This window comes from Schistocerca piceifrons, chromosome X (genome assembly GCF_021461385.2).
Source record: "Schistocerca piceifrons isolate TAMUIC-IGC-003096 chromosome X, iqSchPice1.1, whole genome shotgun sequence".
NCBI classification, from domain to species: domain Eukaryota; kingdom Metazoa; phylum Arthropoda; class Insecta; order Orthoptera; family Acrididae; genus Schistocerca; species Schistocerca piceifrons.
In genome coordinates, this window is record NC_060149.1 from 505,341,773 (window position 1) to 505,368,279 (window position 26,507).

The following is a 26,507-nucleotide window of genomic DNA, read 5'->3' on the forward strand; positions in this document are numbered from 1 at the left end:
CCTTGATATTGGTGGGAGTTTTGTAGGAAAGTAATTCATACAGAGAGAAAATTTGGCATGACAGGGTGTAGGTTAGGAACATGTCTTCAACTTGTCTTTTATGCATTCAAAAGGGTGACAAGTAAGAAGAGGCCTCAGACACACCTGCAAAATGAAGCACAAGGTATTCAAGCGAGAACAGACCTTGATGGAAACACCACCATGAAAGAACAGACCTGTAACAGTTGATCTTTTGCAGCCCAGTAGACTATGAAGCTCAGCCCACACATGGGATGAACAGGCACATGTTCATAAGGAGGCAGCAAGCCTTTGCATGGAGTTTCTTAAAAGTGACTAGATCAGTCTGTGAAGGATGTCACTTGAGACATTGCTAGGCTTTTCAACAGTTCTGAATAGCTGCTGCTATGTCTTTGCTCCACAATGGTAGATCACAATTGGAAAGTAGTTAGTTCATCAGAAGGCTCCATCTTAAGTATGTGCCCTGATCATGGGTAACTTAACATTGCAAATGATGTTTGCCGGGGGTTGTTCACATTCCCACAATGATTTATTCCAATGTAGTATGGAGAGGAACCCACATACAGACTGCTCCAGTTGATCCCTCACGATCAGTACAGTTCCACCATGTTGTATGGTAACCTTCAAGGGTTGGATAATGGTCACCAGTAGAACGCATTTCTTGGAGAGTAACAGAGGGAGTAGAACATGAGGACATTAGCTGTTGCAGTTATTCCAAAGGACAGTAATATCCACTGCATTCTAGTTCCACTGAATTCCAACATAAATGTCATCCTGGTTAGGGGTGGGACAGGATGACTGACGGTCATCAGTGGGAGTGAAACAACTTTCATGTACATAGGTTTGAAGTCCAACAGCATGGGGGGGAAAAGGGGGGGGGGGGGGGGAGTGTCTAGCATTTCCATGAGCACCAGAGTACCATTCTCCCAAGATTTTTTTTTTCTTTAGCTACTTTAAGGGGTCACTGATCTTGTGAGGGCTTATCTGCCATGGGGGTTGGGGGCAGCCCTAGGACCTGCAGCCTGTGGCTCCTTCAGACACTGACTGGTGTACAGTTACTTGTCTGAAAATTTTAGGCACGAGGGTCCAACAAGGATGACACTACAGGACCCACAATAGGGAGGACCTGTCTCCCCCAGAGGAAAATTTACCCATGTGCTACTGGAGTTCATTATTGAGGGAATGGAGGAAGTACATTATTGAGATACTGCCGATGACCTGGACAAAGTAACTGCAAAAGTTCATGTTCCCTGGGTGGGACATGAGCAATCTTACATTTTCTGATCTTTCACATATGAGAAGCAACCAGAGACCTTAAGTTCTGGGATTTAATGTTACTTAATTAAGGAAGCACACTTCGAGGATCGTGGAGACTGATCATCTCTGCAACTGGCACAGAAAAGGGGTTGCTCGTATGGGAAGATCTCATGAAGTGGCCAGCCACAGCATCTAAAAATAGGGTTATTTGTACATCGCAAAGGCAAGCCAAAGCATTGGCATTTAAAGCATTGTATCAGCGTGGGAAATATGATGAACATCACAACAGCAAATCACAATCCTGAGGGGGGAGCAGGGGGGGGGGGGGAGGAGGGGGGGGGGAGAATCCCCCTAAAAGCAAGGAAGAATGCTATGATGTCAATCTTGTTGTCTGGTGGGCCTCAAAAAACACAATGAATAGGTGAACCCCTTGCTTCTCGAAGCTTACACCTAATTACAGATCCAACTGCAGCAATAACTCCTACGTCGCTTCAGTAGCATAGACATCACAAAACTTTTACAACAGACTAATGCTCAAGACGGCATATGATTTGTTGTTTTAATGAAGAAAGAACCAGTTCATAATTTACTGAGAGAAGAGAGATTTCCAAATATGTTTTCAACAGTTCCCATGAAGATAATTATTAGCTTCATATATAGAAAGGACACTCCCTCAGTCTGTGTGCAGATCAGGAACTGAGAAGAGTAAGATCCTGCAGTTCGCTGGGTTTTGCTTTCCTTCCATGGCTTGGCCAAAGACAGAAAACTCTCCGGGGTCATAATGATCTGCACTGCAGAATTCAGGTCCATCTGAAGAGACTACTGGAGCCTTACAGACTCTAGCTGATGCCTTTAGTTTTTTCCATTGCACCAGATATTTGCCATGATGACATTGTGGGTTTAAGGGAACTAAACATCTTGATCATCAGTTCCTCACTGCACTGGAAATTCACCTACTACAATAGCGAATGAGAAGTGAAATGAAACCCCGGCAGCTAAAAACTGTCATGGAAGGATACTCCACAGATGACCACCATAGTCGTAAGTACTGCTAAAATGTGGTGCAGACTGTATGGACTCAAAAGTCATACAGCTGCTAGATAAACAGAATACATACACAAAAAATTTAAAAGTGTCTGTCAGTGCGGAGATAGAAATTTGTCTCCTGTGGCTAATTTGTCAGGGAGTTCATTTCCTGGAATACTCACATGGCTTTGTGTGCAGATGAATGTTATAGTGGTTCCAGAGCTGTGGAGGTCAACTAAAAGGTCTCAAATGTTAGTAGCTAAAAAGTTGTTGAGGTAGTAATGAGATGTGCCTCGTTAGCAGCTTATGGAGTCACTACAAACCAAAAAGTCCTTTGCGACAAGCGTTTTAATGTAGTGCAGAGCCCCTGATATGGGGACCAATTCTACAGTGTACACACTGAGTGCACTCTGCAGAGAATACTTATCATACCCCTTGCATATGTAAAAATATAACGAACTCTGTCACTGATTTATGATTGATCTACATAGATGCATATCAAATTTGGGTGGTTGTTGAGGATCTAACATAATAGGTGTCAGAATGGTGGGATCAGTATTTTATTTGGGGCCACAAATGAGATCCAATCAAATAACAGGACCAAGTACACACCACAGTAGGTGCCAAGAGGGAACTCTTGGCACATACACAAGAGCAGGCAAATGGAGATCATTGCATAGGGCTTCCAATCGCATCCCACATGGTCTACCCATTTTTGGGTGATTCGCAGACGGTCTGAACTTTTGGTTATGAAACAGAGTCAAGTAATATGGATGAGACACATCTGATGAATTGTGACTGCATAGTTCGCCAAGGGTTTCTGGCATCCGAACCACAGTGGTACGATACCAACTTCCACCAGGAGGCTGTCTACAGGGCTCATACGGAAAGCTCCAGTTGCTAATCGCATGTCACTGTGGTGGACAGGGTCTAATAAACCCAGTACTGATGATGTTGCTGACTGGTAAACAACACATCCATAATCCAGGTGGGGTAAAATCGAAGCAGGAGAACAGTGTGGTCTGCACCTGAGGGGCTGCTGATAAATACATAGGTATCAAGTTTCCTCATGCAGTTTGCCTTGAGCTGGCATACAAGTGGTAACCAAATTAACTTTTGGTCAAATAAAAGGCTTAAAAATGTGAAAGTTTCAAAAACTTCAAATAAGTGGTTACCAAGATGAAGTTCTGGGTGCAGATGCACAATCCTGAGTTTACAGAAGTGCACGAGGCAAGTTTTTGTGGGAGAAAATTGGTATCCATGATTCAGTTCCCATTATGTACTATCTGTATGGCACCACGAAGTTTATGCTCCGTGGTGCACAATGATGTACAACGGTAATACAGGCAAAGGCTGTTCACATACCGTGACAGTGAGAGCGTGGTATCCACGAGTCACGATACCATTCATTGTAATGGCGAAGGGGGTTATGCTCAGAATCAATCCCTGAGAGACCCCAGTTTCTTGTACATATTGGTTGATGAGGGATGAACCTATCTGAACTCGAAACTGTCAGAGGGAGAGGAAACTGTGGGTAAAAGGGGTAAACAGCCACGGAAACCTCACTTATGCAGATTAGATGGGAAGTAACGGTGCCAGGCGATTAATTTTCCCTTCTGCAGGTCAAAGAACACAGCAAATGCACTGGTAATCCATAAACGCGCTGCACACTGCAGATTCCAGGCATATCAGCTGGTTTGGATTGGACCAAAATGCTCTAAAGCCACTCTGAATGTAATAAATGTCCACTGGCTCCTGGAACCCATACAGTCATCAGTTGACCATTGTTTGAAACTAGTAAACCCTAGATTCTTTAAAGAATCTAACTCCCACATAAAAACAGACTCAAATGTCCAATTACAAATGAGTTAATGTGTCAAATACTAGCCTGTAAGCACATAAGTAAGAAAAAAAGTTTAGGAAAGTCTTGAATAATGTTTAAAGTTTGTTGGAAGTCACTAAGTGCTCTTTGTATGAAATACTGAATGAATATAAAATGGGTATTTTGCAATCTACTTTAAGCACAAGCTAGTTTTTTGTGCATCTAAACATTTACCACTTCATATTTACAGAAATGTGTGTCATATAATGATATAATTTCGCAGGCACATTTAGGGGTGTATATGGATATTGCCTGCACACTGTGCTACAAATAGTCTTAGTAGTAAAGGATTAATACATTAAAAACATCATGCCAGATGCCATTTTACTGCATGAATGGTATGGATGTAGTAAGCAATAAACTATTTTCCTTTCATCATTTTGCGTGGGTGTGTCAGTGAGTAAACATTTTTAAAAAGTTATAAATTACGTGCAAAGTTTGTTGGAAGTCACTAAGTGCTCTCATTCACAAATGTTGGATGAATAAAATCTGCGCATTTCTTCACCATCACTTACATTACCTCAAAAAAAAAAAAAAAAAAAAAACACACACACACACACACACACACACACACACACACACACACAGTGGTTTTTATCTGTAATACTTGCTTTATTCTGTCAAATCTTTAACATAAGATTGTACCTCTTAATGACATTATGACAGCATAAATTTGGTCAATAATTATGTGAAACACTGAAAATCAAATTTTTGTTGCCCTGAAAGACATTAGACAGGCAACCTTCACTTGTGTCTGGGTACCATGACCCAGGTTTCAAAACAGTCATTTAGTAATAGATAATTTACACTGCCATTTGTTAGACAGACTGGTCGATTGTTGGTCAAAATTTGATACATAGGAATGACAATACCCTCCCGCGATTTGGAGGGGGCAGGGGATGCTCTGCCCCACCAAATACTACGCAATTTATGCTGCTATTACCGAGGTGTTGAAGCATTTGATTGCCTATTTTATCGTGTCCAGGAGCTGTGCTGCAACACTGCTAAAGCACTGCAGAACTAAATGAAACACTGTACGACTCACGGGGCTTGTGCATAGAAGGATAATTAGCGTCACTCTGCCAGGTATTTCCAGATCAAGAAATTAGGACAGTAGTTAGAGCATACAGACACTTCAGCGAAGCCTTCCATGAAACATTCAGCAATTACCGTGAGATCAGTGCAGACGTTGCCTTTGAGGAAGGTGCCAGCAACTACTGTGGATGGTGAGTGGCCATAAATGTGGAGGAATTTAGTCCATATTTGGGATAATTTAGTGGGGACTGTAGTAGATGATATTGTTTGCAACTCTCTCTCTCTCTCTCTCTCTCTCTCTCTCACACACACACACACACACACACACACACACACACACACACACACACTTTCTTTTAATTTAAAATCATGCCTCCACACAATGTCTCCTGAATGCTATTAAATGTTCCATAGAAGGAAGACATTAGTGTCGAAGGACCACTCAGTGTTCACTGGTAGCCAAAGTTATTTTCTCAGACAATTGTAACATGGGTTCCCAGTGGGAAGGGCCTGAAAAATTGGGTATTGTTGCTTCCGCAGGATGTCTAATTATCTCAATATCCTTCCCCTGAGTGATTTCAAGAGTTGCTGTGGAGGTGAAAGCTTCACTGTCAGCTTTCTAAAAAGACCAAAGTGATGTATCTTCCACTGTTCGGTGGTTTGAAAGCGGGAGTACCAGAAAGGTGGTCCCTGTTGCAGGGATTGTCACATATGTACCACTGGATCAAGGGTGAGATGCTTTTAGCTGCAGACGGTAAGATCTATTGCTGAGTAGGTTCCTTGGGGTGTACTGAAATTTGTTGCAGCTCCATTGTTAATGAGACAGACTTCCAGTTTTGAAATTAATTGTTCTATTCCTTCACCCTTGCTAGGTGTGGTTTCCCTGCACCCCTCCCACAAAAAGACTGGCAACAATGCTGGGTGTTGGGCGAATGCTGGGTATTATCAAGTGAGCTTACTGGTATGGCCCACAGTTTAGTAAAAACATTTGAGAAGGTGGTCAAACCCAGATGTGGAGACTAAGCACAAGTTAACCGAGATAAGTGGTGTCAAAACAAACACTGTGGAAAATGTCATAACTGATGCCCAACGAAAAAGTTAAACAGTCAACAGGAAATCTGACCTAGAGCGTTAAGTCTGAGGAAAGATATAGTATGATATTGTAGCACAGGAAAGGAAGACTCACTATAATAGCTTGAGGCCTCATGCTCCCCAAACATGTACTCACAGAACAGTTGTGAGCTTCCTGGGGTGGAGGTGTTTTTAATTTACCATAGTGTTACCACAAGCAGCTAGAGATACAGACATTCTCCCAGACAAGTCCATTTACCTGTATAAGCCTAATACAACTGATGTGCAGCAGGTGCACCAGAGGTTCCCCATTAACAACTGCTTCAGCCCAATAACCATCCATCTAATCAGCACATAACAAGCACTGAGGTTTTTTGTAAAGAGATTTGCACCATTCTCTCAACTGGGAGGTTAAACCACAACCTCTGCTTCCTGTAACGAACAATGTTCCACCATTGTGGCACGTGGTAGTCACTGAGCTGCCACATGGTAGTCACTGAGGCATCCACTGAGCCTATGATTACAAAGAACTGGCAGCACTCACCAGTGCTCAGTTTGGGAAATCCAGATACATCAAACTTCAACCCAGCCAATGTGAACTGAGGTTCCCAAGTTGTTCACCATTTGGCACAACCCAGGAGGCACGTGGGTTACCTAATGACAAAGACATGGTGGGTGCACACCATTATGCCATTTCTAATCTTCTGCTTATTAGTTAAGTATCTGACAGCGACTCAGAACTTGTATGAATGATTACACACTGTCCTAGGGACAATAGGAATGTAACTTACATTAAGCTAAACTGTACATGAGTTACATTTTACATCTCAAGAATGAACAGTTCACAATTTTACACCTTTACATGTGTGGCTCTCTTTAAGAATGATAATAACAGGAACTTACCCATAAGGAATTGCAGGTTCGTCTCTCAGACGTCCAGTTCCTATAATGGTAAAAAGAAACAAAATCAGACATTGCAGAATCAAATTTCGATGGGGGCATTTTCAGTAGATATCATAAAAATCTTCAAATGTAAATGACTAATGTTTATGAAAGTTCATTGCATGTGTAGCCTTTGCTCCTCAAGATGCTACAATTATTCATAGTTTTAGCTATGCTGGAGAGTTTTTGGCTGGTAGTATAGCAAGAGCAATATGCTGCTTTCCTCACACTCACAATTTAAATTTTATTTCTCAACAATATATTACTTAGTTGTCCAGACCTAATTGGGCACTCCAGTAACTGTGTTCAAAAACTGTAAACATAGGCTCCTGCGGCCATAGTCGCAGTCAATAAAATTATTCTGGGTTTGAGGCCACATTGTCAACTATAAAATTCCTATGTTTCGGCAACTATTACAAGACGCTTTCCTCAGGGTGTACTGTTAACTGCTGAATAAGCAGTAGTTTGTTTACTTACATACTACGGAAGAGTGCTGTCATTGGATAAGAGCATGAGGAAGAAGGGTAAAGGTGTTCTTTTATACTGGTCTTCACACTGCATGTTGTCATTGGCAGAAATAGGCATTTTCCACAAAAGTTTCCTTTATTGCTTGCCATTAGTGGGAATCGGCAAAAAGGAAACTGAGCAGTGACTGCAGCATAGCGTTGTTGACTGAAATGAAATGATCATATGGCATTGTTGGCCGGGAGGCCCCATGCGGGGAAGTTCGGCTGCCGTATAGCAAGTCCTTTTTAGCTGACGCCACTTCGGCAACTCGCGAGTCAATGATGATGAAATGATGATGAAAGACACACAATACCCAGTCATCACGAGGCAGAGAAAATCCCTGACTCCACCGGGAATCGAACCCGGGACCCCGTGCGCGGGAAGCGAGAACGCTACCGCAAGACCACGAGCTGCGGACAACGTTGTTGACCAATTGCCTAGTATCGAATAGGGCATGTCAGCACTCTGTGTACCCTCCGCTGCTGTGGCCCACTGCGCACCTGTTGCTTTGCGAGAGCTGTTCTTCGGCAAAGCTGTCACTGCTGGCAGCCAAGACACTGGAAGTCAGTACCCGTCTTCTCTATTCATATTGTCTGGTTGCTTGGCTATTACTATAACTTCTCTAATCTACCTCCTCAAACTAAACGGCTGTTTCGTTAGTACGTGGGCCTCTTGATATTTGATCTTCATCCTGCACTGTTCCTGGTGTTCTGCCACCGCTGATTTGTTGTATTGTTTGAGATGGATATATCTTTCGTGTTCAGATAACATTGAGCTTATTCGTCACCCAGTCTCACCTCCGCTCCACATTCACATCCAATTTCATGAACTCCAGCAGAATGAAATTTGTCAATTGTATCTTTTGTCAAGCTCAGACTGTCTTATTTTGTTGTTGCTATGAAAAATTGGCTTAATACCTGCCCGACAGAGTTTTACCCAACGTTCAGTAACCCCTTGTGCGTATGTTAGCAGGATGGTGTTCCGTGCTTTGTTATGCGTTTTCCTATTGCCCTCCTCCTCCGGTGCCATAGTTTTACGTATCATCCTCATGTCATAGTCACTAGCTCCAAATATGGACCTGAGGCTCTGCAGTTCAGCTTTGAGATTGTGTTCATCACTGATCCTGTAGGCTCTCTTGGTTAAAGTTTGCAGGGCCCATTTCTTTTGTGTAGGATGGTGGCGGGAGGATGCATGCAGGTACCTGTCTGTGTTGGTGGGCTTCCTATAAACTCCTCCTGTCGGGCTTATGGTAAACTTCTACATCGAGAAAAGGCAATACACAGTTCTTTTGTGTCTCCATGATAAAGCGAATTTTGCTGTGCTGCTGATTGACATGTTGGTGGAAGTTTTGAAGCTCTTCTCTGTGTGGCCAGATGACAAAGGTGAGTGAACCCATTTAGCATAAACTTCAAGGTGATCCAACAGCCATGATAATGAAATAGATGCAAGCGCTGCTGAAGCAAACTAGGATGAATTTTGACACAGCCTGAAGACTCATTCCACAAGTGCCATAGGCACCAAGAATATATGGTGTACCAAAGGTCCACAAAGAAGCCTTTCCTTTACAGCCTATAATGAGTAGTATTAACTTACCAACCTACAAACTAGCAAAAGAATTGGCTCCGAAGCTTAGATGTCTACTGAGCCATACAGGTTCATACATCAAGGACTCCACACACTTTGTAGCACTTCTGAAAGAAAAGCGTGTCTCAGGAACAGATCTGATGCGGGTATGGATCTGATGGTCAGTTTTGATGTGAAGTATCTATTCACGAATGTATCCGTGATGAACACCGTGAACATCTTAGAGGAACGCATGGCGTCTCATATCTACGAGCTAGTGCACCACTGTTTGACGACCACCTACTTCAGGTGGAAAGGGGATTTCTATAAGCACACTGACAGTGTAGTTATGGGTTCCCCTCTATCGCCTGTTGCAGCAGACATTTTTATGCAAGCATTCGAAGAAACAGCACTCCAGTCTGCACAATTACGGTCAGAATGCTGGCTACAATACGTTGATGACACCTTTGTCATCTGGACACGTGAAGAAGAAGAGCTTCCGAACATCCAGCAACATCTCAATCAGCAGCACAGCAAAATTCACTTTATCATGGAGATACGAAAGAACGGTGTATTGCCTTTTCTCGGTGTAGAAGTTTACCATAAGCCTGACGGAAAGAGTTTATAGGAAGGCCACCAACACAGACAGGTACCTGTATGCATCCTCCCACCACCATCCTATGCAAAAGAAATGGGCCCTGCAAACTTTAACCAAGAGAGCTTACAGGAGCAGCGATGAACACAATCTCAAAGCTGAACTATAGAACCTCAGGTCCATTTTTGGAGCTAATGGCTATGACATGAGGATGATATGTAAAACTATGGCGCTGAAGGAGGGGAAGAATAGGGTAATGCAGAACGAAGCACAGAACACCGTCCTGCTACCATACGTACAAGGGGTTACTAAACGTTTGGGCAAAATTCTGTTGGGCAGGTATTAAGCCAATTTTTCATAGCAACAACAAAATAAAAGACATTGTGGGTTCGACGAAAGATACAACTGACAAGTTTCATGCCACCGGAGTTTATGAAATCAGGTGTGAATGAGGACTGGTGTATTTAGATGAGACTGGACAGCCAATAAGCACAAGGTTATCTAAACACGAGAGAGATATCCATCTCAAACAATACAGCAGATCAGTGGTGGCAGAACACCAGGAACAGTGCAGGATAAAGATCAAATATCGAGAGGCCCGCGTACTGACAAAACAGCTGTTTAGTTTGAGGAGGTAGATTAGAGAGGCTATAGAAATAGCCAAGCAACCAGACAACATGAATAGAGAAGACGGGTACAGACTTCCAGCATCTTGGCTGCTAGCAGTGACAGCTTTGCTGAAGAACAGCTCTCGCAAAGCAACAGGTGCACAGTGGGCCACAGCAGCACAGGGCACACAGAGTGCTGACATGCCCTAGTCAATACTAGGCAGTTAGCAAACAACACTATGCTCCAGTCACCACTCAGTTTCCTTTTTTCCAACTTCCATCATGGCAAGCATTAAAGGAAACTCCAATGGAGAACACCTATTTCCACCAATGACAACACGCAATGCAAAGACCAATAAAAGAACACCTATATTCTTCTTCCTCGCACTCATATCCAATGACAGCACTCCTCCATAGTGTATAAGTAAAAAAACTAGTGCATGTCATTCAGCAGTTAGCAATACAACCTGAGGAAGGTGTCTTGCAATAGTTGCCAAAACATCACAATTTTAGAGTTGACAATGCGGCCTCCAACCCAGAAGAATTTATTGACTGTGTTCAAAACTGTTAGTCAAATCAGATGAATGAGATCTCTCAGCTTCATTTCGGCAAGAGAGACAGTGGGACAATACTGACACTTTCATTTTTTATACAACTGAGTAGGTGAGTTTGGATGTGTCTCATGCCACAAGAATGAAATTTTATAGAAGATACAAAAAATGTATTATATCCCAGAGCACTGATCACTACCTCTGAGGTTCACACTGCTCCAAGAGGCCCGGTCATCAGCCATGACAACATATCTCTGCACTGAGCTAGTACACTGAGGATCGCCCATTCACTGAAGGGGTCATTGTAATCATGGTGGGAAACTGATTAGGGTTTAATGGAGCTTCGCCCATATTTGAGAAGTTGGAGTATGCAATGTTCAATAGTGATTTTTTTAATATATATATATATATATATATATATATATATATATATATATATATACACACACACACAAGCAGACATATTGGTCTTTAAATATGTCTGCTTGTGTCTGTATGTGTGGATGGATATGTGCGTGTGTATACCTGTCCTTTTTTCCCCCTAAGGTAAGTCTTTCCGCTCCCGGGATTGGAATGACTCCTTACCCTCTCCCTTAAAACCCACTTCCTTTCGTCTTCCCCTCTCCTTCCCTCTTTCCTGATGAGGCAACAGTTTGTTGCGAAAGCTTGAATTTTGTGTGTATGTTTGTGTTTGTTTGTGTGTCTATCGACCTGCCAGCGCTTTTGTTCGGTAAGTCACCTCATCTTTGTTTTTATATATAATTTTTCCCACGTGGAATGTTTCCTTCCATTATATATACATATAAATCTCCCAGCATCCCTTTTTGTTATGTATTACATAACATGCCTTTGCTAATGTTCTTTTTGATCAGATTTGTCTCTCTTGACCACCGCAGTACAAGTTTCCTACAGGGAAAAGGGGGGGGGACTGTCCCTGAGAAGGCTGAAATTCTCTTTTCTGCTGCATGTAAAATAGATTTAGAGATACACTGTACTGCATTGTCAATTCCAGTCTGATGATCAGGGAGTAAGTTTTACTTTGAAGCTGACTTTGCCTTTCACAATATCAAGTGTTATGGGTAAAATGTATAGAAGGTTACTTATCAATGTATAAAGCAGGTAATAAAAAACACTCGATTCTGTGCTTGTCGCAATGCGCACTTGCTCATGTACACATCCTCATCATTCAAGCTATTACACATTTTACATAAAATACTACTTAGTTGGATACAAGAGTAAAATTTTCCCCAGATACAGGAGGCTGCATGACCACTAACTTATAATTGTGGATAGAGCCAGATATTCCACTACACGTAAAATTTGTAATATAACAACTCGGGAGTAGTCCCAATTCCTTGCAAAATTTCAATACCAACACTACACTTATCCCATCACTACTTACAACAGATAAAATGTCTCCAACTAAGCCACTTAATGTTCTGTCATTAGCATTCAAATATTCTGCAGATTACAAGCTAGAACAACCTCATTTTGTTTGGTGACTCACTGGTGGTATGCCATTGTTGAATGGTGGATTTGACTGCCTTTATTTCATTATCACTTATTTATAGGCACACACTTTTCAGACATTTACATGACCATTCTTCTCACAAATAGCACTAATACAAGGGGACCTTTCCATAACGTCATTGTATTTTCTTCACATGTCCATTTGGCTGAGAAATTTGAAATCTTGTTGCTGTAGATTCACACGGCTGTTAAGTGTTCCTGCAAAATAGTGCCTCTTTAACCTACTTCTGCAGAAAGAAGAAATGTGTCCTGGGTACTTTCTCTGAAGGGTACATTCTTTGCACACTCAAGAGTGCACAGCACGTCACAGCAGATACGAAAAATCACTGTACAGGCGCATGTCATCTGCTTGAAAGTCACATGGACGACATGTAACACTACATGAAGACATTGGATTCTAAGATGTGTGAAATGATGAAACAGCAGCCAAATAAGTCCCCTTGCTTGGAGTCATCTGTGTGAATCACTGTCACAACATGCAGTTGCATTTATGCTGTTAAAATTTGTTGTATTTGTCATGTAAAAGTAATTTATTATTTATCCTGTGTCTCTTCATTATCTAAATTGGTTGCTTGCTCCAACACTGCAGGAGAAATATTTACTACATAATCCTCCACTATGAACCATTTCACTCACATCCCTAATGGTGTTGTGGTTTGTGGGTATTTATAGTCGCTCTGATACAGGTTGATCGATGACAGTAGACAGCAGACACTTTGGGTTACTAGGCGTTAGAGCCATTCTGTATGGTCAGAAGGTACAATGACATAGTTACTGGCAACTCAGTAGCTTTCATGCAAAGGCTACAGGTAGGGCATGTCGTATAAGCTCCTGTTGCCAGCCTGATAGCTGCATGGTGAAGTGTTATAGACAGAACCTAAACACACTCCAGACCTGTGCATTGAGATACTGCAATGTCTAGTACTTTAAGTAATTACAGTTTATGGTTCCACAAGTATGGTAAACATGCTAGATCCAAGAACCTAAATGATGGTTAAAATAAAGACTGATGCCAACAAAAAAGTCATTGTACTTCATTAAAATTATGACAAAGTGATTAAAATGGACCAAAACTGATTTTTCATAAAAAACCAACAACCTGTCATTTTATCCTTTCATCAAACACCTCTAAACGAGAATAGTGAATGCTTGTTTGGGAAAGGAGCAGTAAATAACTTGATAACCTGCAAACCAAGAATTTTTGCCAGATCCTTCACTGTGTCAAATATACTGTTAACAGCAATTACAGAAATAATAACATTTACTAAGATTGGTCTGCAATGGATTTGAATAAAATCTGCCACATAAGCCCCAGTTGTGAATCTGGCCAAGTATGTAGTATTTTCATGTAGTATCTTAAGTCTTAGTCAAAAACACATCTAAGAGGTGCTACCTGTCTCTAATAGCTCAATGTAAAGCCATCTCTAGTAGGATCTGGCCATTCAGGACAGAACAATACTACCAGAAACCACATTAGAAGTACAAAGCTGTCCCCAAGTCAATCTCCAGATCACTTTCCTTTATTTCCACATGATCATTTTCAGACAAGCTGCCCATTTTCAGATCTATCATTCAAAAAAAAAAAATTAAAACTGTTTCAAATTACAAATAGTTTAAGATTTATGTTTAAAAAGCTTCAAAATTCATCAGAAATCAGTTACAGTATAACAGCTGTGCAATATACCATTCGTTACAGTAAACAGTGTAGCCTGTCTACTGCAGAACTGAAAGTGCACTGTCATAACCAGTAGCTCAATGTATCTCTATAAATATTCTGAGAGACCAGATTGGTGCAACAGCTACAACGGTGAAAAGTGCCCCCTATCTGCAAAGTGTTGACTGATGTAATTCGTGAAAATGTTCACAAGTATAACATGTTGATTTAGAATTTAACAGCATTATTTTTTGAAAGACCTTTATAGCACAAATATAAAAAACTAAAAAAAATTATAAGCACTGTAACTGGTGTGAAGTCTGTAGCACTCTTAACTGCCCTCCATGAACTGATACAATATGTAAAAGACGTTCATAAATGTAGCTTATTAAAACATAAATGAGGAGATTAATATTATTAAAAACTTCAAAAGAGCTTTAAACCTTCCAAAAATATCTTCTCCTCCTGCCAATTGGTGATCCTAGAGGCAGTGGTGCTCAAAAGTGCCTTCTGTGGACTGAAATAATTCATACATGTTCCTAAGTATAATATATAAAACATAATGTGCTACATTTAGGAACATCTTTTATGTATCATATCAGTCCATGGAGGGTTCTTCTGAGCACTACAGACTGTGCACCAGTTAGGATCCCAACACAATTTCTTTTAATTTTTGTAACTGTTTTATAAAATTTTCTCAAAATCCCATAGCAGTGTTTCACGCTATACTTAGGAGCATTTTCATGAACTGAAAAAAAGAAAAGAAAAATTATATATACGTTATAAAGCCACAGCAGGCTAGTGTATGGCTAGTTATGACAGTGAACTTTCTGTTCCATATTTGACAGATTACTCTGCAACTGTAACAAATGGTATGTTGCACAAATGTTATATTTTAACTAATTTCTTAAGAATTTTGAAGCTTTCTAAACATGAATCTTAAACCATTTGTAATTTGAACTAACTGTAATTAAAAGAAAAGATTGTAACACATATGAAGATAGGCAGCTAGTGCCAAATTGCTCATGTGGACATAAAGGGAAGTGATCTGGAGACTCAATTGGGATAGTTTTACATAAGTAACGATCGCGGACACTCCCTGACGACAAATATGTCTAGTTTTGGCACACTGGAAGTGACGAAGGAATCTCCTCCTTTTCAATACCCATATTAGGTAGTAGTTCATCATTCTCTCGAGGATCTTACCTACAAAGCTTATACCTATGCAGTAGATAAGATGTGGGGGATCCTCTTGATTCTTTACATAACTGACACCACACAGTGTGCATAATACCTAATATTTGGTCCTGCAGCTATAAACTTCAACAGAAAAGGTATTTTACAGTTCCCACATCGACAAAGGACAGTTAAATTTTTCTCAGTTGTTTTGTCTGAAATCCAACTGCTCCCTCTCTGCAGTTTCTTTCTGACCTAGGAACATTGGATCTTTGTTGCAATCATACATTATTTATTCAGGAAAGTCACTGAGCTACACAGCCTGTTTTTATTTTTGAAATAAACAATTTATTTTGTAATTTTTCACTATTAGCTAATTTCACCCCCCACCCCCTTCCTTTTGCATTTTCAAGTTACAAATGATAAAATGCAACCCTTATGCGGTCTTTGTCAATGTGCCAGCATCAGCCACATTATATCCATTGGTTTACATTTAAAGTAAAACTGCACAAGTCACATGAACCAACAGATTTAGTGTGGCTGATGCTATCATGGTGACGAAGACCCACAGAAGGGTTGCATTTTATCATTTTACTGATGAAGTTCGCATCTGTGTAGCTTGACAATTTCCAAAGGGCACAAAATTAGCTAGTTGCAAAAAATCATAAAATAAAGTGTTTATTTCAAAAACTAAAACAGCCCACAGCAGGACAATGACTTACACGAAGAAATTTTTAGCAGCTTTGGATCCATATATAAAGATGACTATGTTATTTAATGGTAGTATTTAGTAACTGCCTGTGTTATGCAAGATGTAGAAGTTAAAAACCCCCATTATTATGACAGAGTGATGTGCTGATCTGCTCTATCAGAGATCCTCCAGATTGACTTTGAAACTAATGTCTGTTGTGTAACAATCAGTGAAATTTACAAACTCCTGCTTTGAGCTCTTGCTGCTCTCAGTAATTATACACCAAGCTTTAACCATTATAACCAGAAAGGCTAACAGGGTCTTTCTATGTGGTCTGGACTTTAACCTTCACAGTGGTACCTGCCAGTTCCTGATTTTACAACAACATTCACTATTTCACCAGGCAGCAGATGGTCCCTAAGTGTAACCTGAGGTCTTCAGTATGGATGCATTTGTTGCATGTTTTATCAACTTAACATGTTCAGCTTGGTCTTGGGTGCTGTATGTGTGTCCAAATCCAGCTGTCTGGATGTTCATTCTATTAACTACCAATTTTGGGTCACTTTCTTACAGAGTCTCTTCTGTCTGTGAAGTGTACCCAGATGTGAAAGTTGCTGCAGGAGTTAATATCAGTGTCCACTTCCAACTTAATACTATCAGTGATGACAAGCAAACAGAAAAAAAGGGTCAACAGCCAGTAACGTCCCTGTAGCTAAGTGAAATGCCTGATACAATGAGGCTCTTCATAACTCAAGACCTGAGGCAGGGGATTTGGAGCCCTGACGTGTATTAAAATCCTCAATATGTAGGGATGGCCAGAGGTATTCCCTAACAAGGTCTGCAAGAGTCTCTTTTCATGTGGGACATGTGGAGGGAAACACAGTCATAGGTGATGATTAACAGTGGGTGATGCAGTCATGAAATCTACTGCCTGCCAGCTGGTTGTGAATGAAACAGATGAAGTGTGATAAGTATTACTAATTTATAACACCACCACACCCTTAGTCTTCCCATCATAAAGCTATTCTTTCCTACCAAGATTGTAGCTTCCTCGCACAAGTGCATCAGATTTTTCAAGTATCTCTCCTATTGACAGTAATTTTTTTTTCTTCAGTGCAGAGTTTAAGCTCCTCCCTGTGATTTCCGAATGAGTAAATTCCAGTGAATCATCAAAGCCATTATTCAGTTTTAGCAACCCATTTCTCTCAGACATGATGATATGCATCAAGTAAGTAAAAACAGTAGTTTAACATTTTGATTCCTCTACAGTATTACAAACTGGCACAACACTCTTTTTTTAAGTAATACTGGGGGAGTTAATTTTACAGTTGATGGCACCACTACAGCTCTGGCCACTATCCGCATTACAACAGTTTTGCAACAACCTAACACAAAGGGGCAGGGGCAGTGTTGCATCAATGTCACAATGTGATGCTACAGCCAGACACGGAGGCACAATTTATATATGCCTATACAGCCAACAAGGAACTGAGCACATGGCTGTTGTGCTGTCCACAGAAGTGTCAATCAAGCCAGCAGTCAAAATAACCGGTCGGCCGCCTCACACTGTCTGATCGAACTGATAGGTCGGATCCTCCTCCTGTTCTGCATCTGCTGTTCTGTGCCATCCACCATGCATACACCGAGGTCCGAGTTTCAGAGCTGCCTACTGCTCCTGTACTATGGTTACAGCCTGCAACATAAGCAGGCTGTAACCATAGTACAGGAGCAGTAGGCAGCTCTGAACTTTGTCAGCTGCCTTCATCAGTAAGTCAGCATATGCTGCGACAAGAGTAGAGTCGTGTCAGTCATTGATACACCTTGCGCTATCACACAGACAAGCACCACAGCGCAGCCTTGCATCACTTGAGCCACAGATCGACGCCTCATCCTGCCCATGGCATGTGGATGCCTACCTTTCCCCAGCAAAAGTGTTTGACATCCTGTGGTTAACAAAACATTTGTACCCAGCTGCTGGCATCTTGCTGCATGTTTCCTGTCCTCTACAACTGCCATTTGAAGCCAGAACACTTGGGTAGAGAGCAGCCTTGCCAGCCTGAGAGCAGAAGAACGGCTCCCCCACCCCTTCCAGTAGTGGCCCTACAAAATCAGACTTCTACAATGTAAGCAACGTTGTCCACAACATTGCCTTCACCATCAGACAAGGCAAGTGCTGGGAAATCTGATGGTTTTACTGTGACTTTAAATTCCTGAGATGGAATGTTCTGGACAATCCCTGCAGCACAGTGGATGAGTGACAGAAATTTACATATTTCCACAGAGATGTACACAATTACTTTCCTTCATTTACCTTTGATCCCCATCTTCCACACGTAACTTGACCTTAACAATAAATTCATGTATGTCCAGAGTTTTAGAGTTTAAACTAATTACAGAGTTTGGCATTCACAGTCTATCTTTGAAGTTCTTAAACACCAGTTGTAAACTTGCTTTGACTTAAGTCTTTCAGTGCTTTGTGAAATTCTTCACACAGTATACTATCTCCCTTCTCATCTTCTTCTATGTTCTCTTCCATTTGCATAATATTGCCCCCAAGTACATCTCCCGTGTTCAGACCCCCTATATGCTCCCTCCATCTTTTTTGCTTTTCCTGCTTACCATCTGAGCTCTTGATATTCATACAGGTGGTTCTCTTTTCTCCAAAAGGCATCTTCAATTTTTCTGTAGGTGGCATCTATCTTAAGCCGTAGTGATATATGCTTCTAGATTCTTACATCTGTACTCTAGCCATTCTTGCGTAGATATTTTCCACTTCCTGTCAATCTCATTTTTTTGATGTTTGTATTCCCTTTTGCCTGCTTCATTTATTGCATTTTTATATTTCCTCCTTTCATCGATTAAATTCAGTATCTCATGTGTTATGGAAATGGAAGAGGATGTAGATGAAGATGAAATGGGAGATACGATACTGCGTGAAGAGTTTGACAGAGCACTAAAGGACCTGAGTCGAAACAAGGCCCCCGGAGTAGACAACATTCCATTGGAACTACTGACGGCCTTGGGAGAGCCAGTCCTGACAAAACTCTACCATCTGGTAAGCAAGATGTTTGAATACCCTCAGACTTCAAGAAGAATATAATAATTCCAATCCCAAAGAAAGCAGGTGTTGACAGATGTGAAAATTACCGAACAATCAGTTTAATAAGCCACAGCTGCAAAGTACTAACACGAATTCTTTACAGACGAATGGAAAAACTAGTAGAAGCCAACCTCGGGGAAGATCAGTTTGGATTCCGTAGAAATACTGGAACACGCGAGGCAATACTGACCTTACGACTTATCTTAGAAGAAAGATTAAGGAAAGGCAAACCTACGTTTCTAGCATTTGTAGACTTAGAGAAAGCTTTTGACAATGTTGACTGGAATACTCTCTTTCAAATTCTAAAGGAGGCAGGGGTAAAATACAGGGAGCGAAAGGCTATTTACAACTTGTACAGAAACCAGATGGCAGTTATAAGAGTCGAGGGACATGAAAGGGAAGCAGTAGTTGGGAAGGGAGTAAGACAGGGTTGTAGCCTCTCCCCTATGTTATTCAATCTGTATATTGAGCAAGCAGTAAAGGAAACAAAAGAAAAATTTGGAGTAGGTATTAATATCCATGGAGAAGAAATAAAAACTTTGAGGTTCGCCGATGACATTGTAATTCTGTCAGAGACAGCAAAGGACTTGGAAGAGCAGTTGAACGGAATGGATGGTGCCTTGAAGGGAGGATATAAGATGAACATCAACAAAAGCAAAACGAGGATAATGGAATGTAGTCGAGTTAAGTCGGGTGATGCTGAGGGTATTAGATTAGGAAATGAGACAAATAGTAAAGGAGTTTTGCTATTTGGGGAGCAAAATAACTGATGATGGACGAAGTAGAGAGGATATAAAATGTAGACTGGCAATGGCAAGGAAAGCCTTTCTTAAGAAGAGAAATTTGTTAACATCGAGTATTGAAATAAGTGTCAGGAAGTCGTTTCTGAAAGTATTTGCATGGAGTGTAGCCATGTATGGAAGTGAAACATGGACGGTAAATAGTTTGGACAAGAAGAGAATAGAAGCTTTCGAAATGTGGTGCTACAGAAGAATGCTGAAGATTAGATGGGTAGATCACATAACTAATGAGGAAGTATTGAATAGGATTGGGGAGAAGATAAGTTTGTGGCACAACTTGACCAGAAGAAGGGATCGGTTGGTAGGACATGTTCTGAGGCATCAAGGAATCACCAATTTAGTATTGGAGGGCAGCGTGGAGGGTAAAAATCATAGGGGGAGACCAAGAGATGAATACACTAAGCAGATTCAGAAGGATGTAGGTTGCAGTAGGTACTGGGAGATGAAGAAGCTTGCACAGGATAGAGTAGCATGGAGAGCTGCATCAAACCAGTCTCAGGACTGAAGACAACAAAGACAACAACAACAACAACAACAACAACAACAACATGTGTTACTTGAGGATTTCTACTAGCCCTCGTCTTTTTGCCTACTTAATTCTTGCTGCCTTCACTATTTCATCTCTCGAAGCTACCCATTATTCTTCTATTGTATTCCTGTTCTTGTCAATTATTGCCTAATGCTCTCTCTGAAACCCTCTACAACATCTGGTTCTTTCAGTTTATCCAGGTCCCATCTTAAATTCTTGCCTTTTTGCAGTTTCTTCAATTTAATCTGCAGTTCATAACCAATAAATTGTGGTTGGAGTCTACATGTGCCCCTGGAAAAGTCTTAAATTTTAAAGTCTGGTTCCCAAATATCTTGTCAAACCATTATATAATCAATCTGAAACTTTCTGGTACCTCCGGATCTCTTCCACGTATACAACGTTCACACATGATTCTTAAACCAAGTGTTAGCTATGATTAAATTAGGTTCTGTACAAAATTCGATTAAGTGACTTCCTCTTTCATGCCGTTTCCCCAGCCTATATTCATCTACTATTTTTCCTTATCTTCCTTTTCCTACTATAGAATTCCAGTCCCCCAGGGCTATTAAATCTTTGGCTTCCTTAATTATCTGAATAATTTCTTTTATCTCATCATACATTTCCTCAATCTCCTCATCTGCGGAACTAGTTGGCCTAGAAACTTGTATGGTAGGTATGGGCTTCATGTCTATCTTCGCTACAATAACGCATTCACTATACTGTTCATGTCCGCAGCTCGTGGTCTCACAGTAGCATTCTCGTTTTCCGAGCACAGGATCCCGGGTTCAATTCCTGGCGCGGTCAGGGATTTTCACCTGCACCGAGATGACTGGGTGGTGTTATGATCATCATCATGATCATCATCACAGTCGGAGGAAGACAATGGCAAACCAACTCCATTAGGACCTTGCCTAGTACAGCGGTGTGGGTCTCCTGCGTTGTTCCCCTACGCCCTTTCAAGAAGCATGTGACTTCCTTTCCATGTCCATACTGTTCATAGTAGCTTATCTGCATTTCTATTTTTTTTTTCTTCTCATTATTAAACCGACTCCCGTGTTACCCCTAATTGATTTTGTATTTATAACCCAGTACTCATCTGACCAGAAGTCCTGTTTATCTTGCCACCGAACTTCACTAATTCCCACTATATCTAACTTTAACCTATCCATTTCCCTTTTTAAATTTTCTAACCTACTTGCCCAATTAAGGGATCTGACATTGCATGCTCCGATCGGTAGAACACCAGTTTTGTTTCTCCTGATAATGACGTCCTCCTGAGTAGTCCCCCTCTGGAGATCTGAATGGGAGACTATTTTACCTCCGGAATATTTTACCCAAGAGAATTCCATCTTAACAAATACCCCTCAGTTGTGGTTGCATCTACGGTACGGCTATCTGTATCACTAAGGCATACAAGCCTTTCCACCAGTGGCAGGGTCTATGGATGAGTATAAACTTAATTTTCTCTCTAAAAACATCTCACCTCCACCACCTCCTCCACCACCTCCCCCCCCCCCCCTCGAGAGGGGAGAAGGGGAAGGTTTTTGCACTTCAGTAAACCTGCGAGTTGCCAGTGACAGTCTTAACACTGTCAGGGTTACCATTGTAGGACAGGCCGTAGCAGATGGTCAAGAGAAACTATGTTCCACACCATAGGGATTCTGCCTTTCACAGGCAGTGTTCTTATTGTGTGAGATAACCAGGTGCAATTCATGATCTTTCCTCACAGTTCCAGTTTTGCTACTCGGGAAGCAAAATAACTGATGATGGTCGAAGTAGGGAGGATATAAAATGTAGATTGGCAATGGCAAGAAAAGCATTTCTAATGAAGAGAAATTTGTTAACATCAAATATAGATTTAAGTGTCAGGAAGACCTTCCTGAAAGTATGTGTAAGGAGTGTAACCATGTATGGAAGTGAAACATGGACGATAAAAATCACAAGTGGAGCCCAAGAGATGAATACAGTAAGCAGATTCAGAGGGAAGTAGGTTGCAGTAGTTATTTGGAGACGGAGCTCGCATAGGATAGAGTAGCATGGAAAGCTGCAGCAAACCAGTCTTTGGACTGAAGATCATAATAATAACAACAGTTTAACACTATCTGTGCAAATCCAAGTCCTGACTTTCCGAAGAGGTTGTACAGTAGAAATAACTTGCCATGTCTAGACAACTACTTGTGTCTTTATGAGTATTCCACTGTTCCATGTGGCTATCAGATGAACTGTTGTACTTTTGCCTGAAATCCCATCTACTAATACCTACTTTTTCATGAATGAGGTTGTGACAGTCCTTCACCTGCTGATCAGTATGTGTTGTATAAATTCCACTGGAGGATGACGTCATCATGAGTGTAGGGTAGTTATAGTAACGCATAGCCACCCAGAGAGAATATTATGTTGTCAGCCAGGTGCCGCACCAACACTGAGGTGGGTCATCACAGTGCAGGAGATAGCCGTGTGTCACCCAAGCATGGCCAATGCGAAGCCAGCAGGGAACCACAGAGTCCCTGCGAGAGGCCCACATGGGGGACTGCCACACATTTATGGTCTCCTTAATGGCAAACAATTTGTTGTGCATGCTGAGGTTATGCCATTTCGTTTCCCAAAGCCGAAATACCTTGCAGCATAGTACTGAACGCAGGTCAGTTGCAGAGAAGCCGATCTCCATAAGCGGTTTCTGTGAAGCCTGTTTGGCCAGCCTGTCGGCAAGTTCGTTGCCTGGGATTGTGACGTGACCTGGGGCCCACTCAAACACCACTGAACGACAGGACCGTTCCAGGGTATAGTTGGACTCCTGGTTGGTTGCTACCATAAGATGACGAGGGTAGCATTGGTCGATAGCTTGTAGGCTGCTCAAGGAGTCAGTACACAGAAGAAACGACTCCCCAGGACATGAACAGATGTGCTCAAGATTATGAGATATAGCCACCAGCTCGGCAGTGAAAACACTGCAGCTCTTGGACAAAGAATGCTGTTCAATATGTCCTCCATGGACATACACGAAGCCGACGTGATCATCGAGCCGTAGGTGTAAACCACTTCATGGCCCCGATACATGTCAACAATCAACAGGAAGTGGCAGCAGACAGTTGCTAGGTTAACCGAGTCCTTAGGGCCATGTGAAAGGTCCAGGTGAAGCCACGGCCTAGGTGTACACCATGGTGGTGTACGTGAATGGACTTCGTGTACAGGTTGTAAAAGCAAGGACTCCAGTTCGGAAAGAAGGGATTGGACACGAACAGCAATTTGAAACCCTGACCTGGGCTGCCGATGCGGGAGATGAACTGCCATGGGTGGGAAAAGGAGACGGTGACTCGGATGCGCAGAACTACAAACGTGTACAACGTAACTGGCCCACAGTTGTGAACACCTAACCTGCAATGGAGGGACTCCAGCCTCCACAAGGACACTGGTCACCAGACTCATCCTAAAAGCTCCCGTCACTAGTCAAACGCCATAGTGCTGCACTGGGTCAGTAAACGCAATGCTGAGGGCGCCGCCGAACCATAAGCCAGACTCCCATAGGCAAGGCGGGATTGAACAAGGCACTCCCTGTATGCTCCACTCAGAACATCAGTACTGGTGGAGCAATACGCAGGGCCTAAGTCGTCTGCATACAGAGAGGGTGAGACGAACGGATGGACAGCCCTCCAGTTGGTGCTACACCGTTAATGGCCAATAAAAAGAGAGATACACTCAACACAGAGCCCTGTGGGACCCCATTCTCCTGGATATGGGGGGAACTATGGGATGCACCAACTTGGACATGGAAAGTACAAAGCAACAGGAAATTTTGGCTAAAAATTGGGAGCAGGCCTCTGAGACCCCACTCGTATAATGTGGCAAGGATATGATGTCGCCAGGTGGTGTCATATATTTTTCGTAAATAAAAAAAGAAAAAAAAAAGGCAACAAGCTGTTGGCATCTGGAAAAGGCTGTTCAGATGACAGACTCGGACCCAACCCAACCGCAGACACACCATATGTTCCAGCAGCTTACAAAGAACGTTGGTGAGGCTCATGGGCTGACAGCTATCCACATCAGGTAGGTTTTTACTGGGTTCGAGCACCAAAATGATGGTGCTCTCCCACCACTGCGATGCAAATATGCCATCGCATCAGATCTGGTTGAAGATGATGAGATGTCCCTTGTAGGCAGATAAGAGATGTTTCATCACCTGACTGTGGATCCGAGCTGGCCCAGGAGCAGTTTTGGGGCAATGTGCAAGGGCAATGAGGAGCTCCTGCTCTGTAAATGTGGCATTATAGGATTCACTGTGGCGTGTAGTAAATGAGAGGACTTCCCCTTCCAGCCGCCATTTGAGAGTGCGAAAGCTGGGGGTAATTCTCTGATACAGAGGCTCAAGCATAGTGTTCAGCTTAGTGCTCAGCAATCACGTTTGCGTCGGTAGAGCAGCAATCACGTTTGCATCGGTAGATAACATGCCATTTATGTTAACGCAGGGAACACCTGTTGGGGTCTGGTACCCAAAAACACTTTTGATGTTTTCCCCGACTTGGGAATGTGATGTATGACACCCAATGGTTGAGACATCTCTCTCCCAACACTCCTGTTTCCATCATTTGATAAGCTGCCGAACGCGGGCACGGAGCCGTTTCAAAGTTATGAGGTGCTCCAGGGAAGGGTGCCACTTATGCTGCTGTAGAGCTTGCTGACACTCGATTGCTTCAGCGACTTCCGGTGACCACCAAGTGTCTGCCTTTCGCCCGGGGCACCCTAAAGAGTGAGTGATCGTGTTTTCTGCCACAGAAATGATTGTTGTAGTCACCTGCAAAACCATCACATCAATGTTACCGTGTTGGGGAGATTCAACAGTGACAGCTGAGGTGAAAGTTTCCCAGTTGGTCTTATTTAAAGCCTATCTCGACAGGCGTCCGTAGGCCTGACGCCAGGGCAGTGACAGGGAGATGGGGAAGTGGTTACTATCACACAGGTTGTCATGTGCTCTCCAGTGGATAGATGGGAGAAGTCCTGGGCTGCAGATTGATAAATCAATGGCTGAGCAGCCACCATGAGCCACACTGAAATGTGTGGCGGCCCCAGTATTTAAGAGGCAGAGGACGAACTGAGACAGTCAAGTTTTGACATCTCTGCCTCGGCCAGTAAGCACAGTGCCACCCCACAAGGGGTTATGGGCGTTAAAATCTCCCAAAAGTAGGAAAGGTTTAGGGAGTTGATCAACCAGTGCAATTAACACATTCAGGAATACTGCACCATCCGGAGGAAGGTATACACTGCAGACAGTTATTTCCTGCGTCATCGTCATTCTGACAGCCACAGCTTCAAGAGGGGTTTGAAGGCGCACAGTTTCTCTACAGACTGAGTGTAGGACATAGACGCAAACTCCACCTGACATTCAATTATTGTCACTATGGTTCCTGTAGTATCCCTTACAGCCACAGAGGGCAGGGATCCGCATTCGCGGGAACCAGGTTTCCTGGAGGGCACTGCAGAAAGCAGGTACAAAGCTTAACAGTTTCCGTAGCTCAGCCAGGCAGCGGGAAAAACTGGCGCAATTTCACTAGACGATGACATCATCGTGAGACTGGGAAGGCATGTAACATTCAATGAGACAGATTACGCCAAAGGGTCACCTCATGCCACCTACTTTTTTCCTTGAGCAGTCTATATCCATTGTGTCTGAGTCCGGCAAGATCTAGGTCCTCAGCGGATGCCAGAATCTCCACCTCATCTGCCGATGCAGAGGTTGTAGGTAGTGGTGGTGTGGGTGCCACCACAATTCCCTTGGTCTTGGAGACCTTTTTCGATTCCTCTCGCTGCTCCTTGGGTTTCCCTAGCATGGAAGAGTTCACTGATTTAGTCTCTGGGACTGAGGATGAGCGTGAAGCTCTACGACCAGCTGCTTTTGAGCTCTTCAGCCACTGGCAGGCGTTACCTTTCCCATTAGCAGAAACCTGGGAAGGGAGTGACCCAAGGTAGCCCTTCCTGGT

The 26,507-nt window shown here is 42.4% G+C and overlaps 1 protein-coding gene across 3 annotated transcripts in view; it reads right to left on the reverse strand.

Moving 5' to 3' along the window:
• LOC124721879 (kelch-like protein 5) overlaps positions 1–26,507 on the reverse strand; it is a 325,469-nt gene that overhangs the window by 259,570 nt on the left and 39,392 nt on the right. For all 3 annotated transcript variants that reach the window (XM_047247027.1, XM_047247029.1, XM_047247028.1), the window contains exon 2: positions 7,193–7,232. In XM_047247027.1, the coding sequence (XP_047102983.1) occupies positions 7,193–7,232 (40 nt within the window). The remainder of the gene's footprint in view (positions 1–7,192; positions 7,233–26,507) is intronic.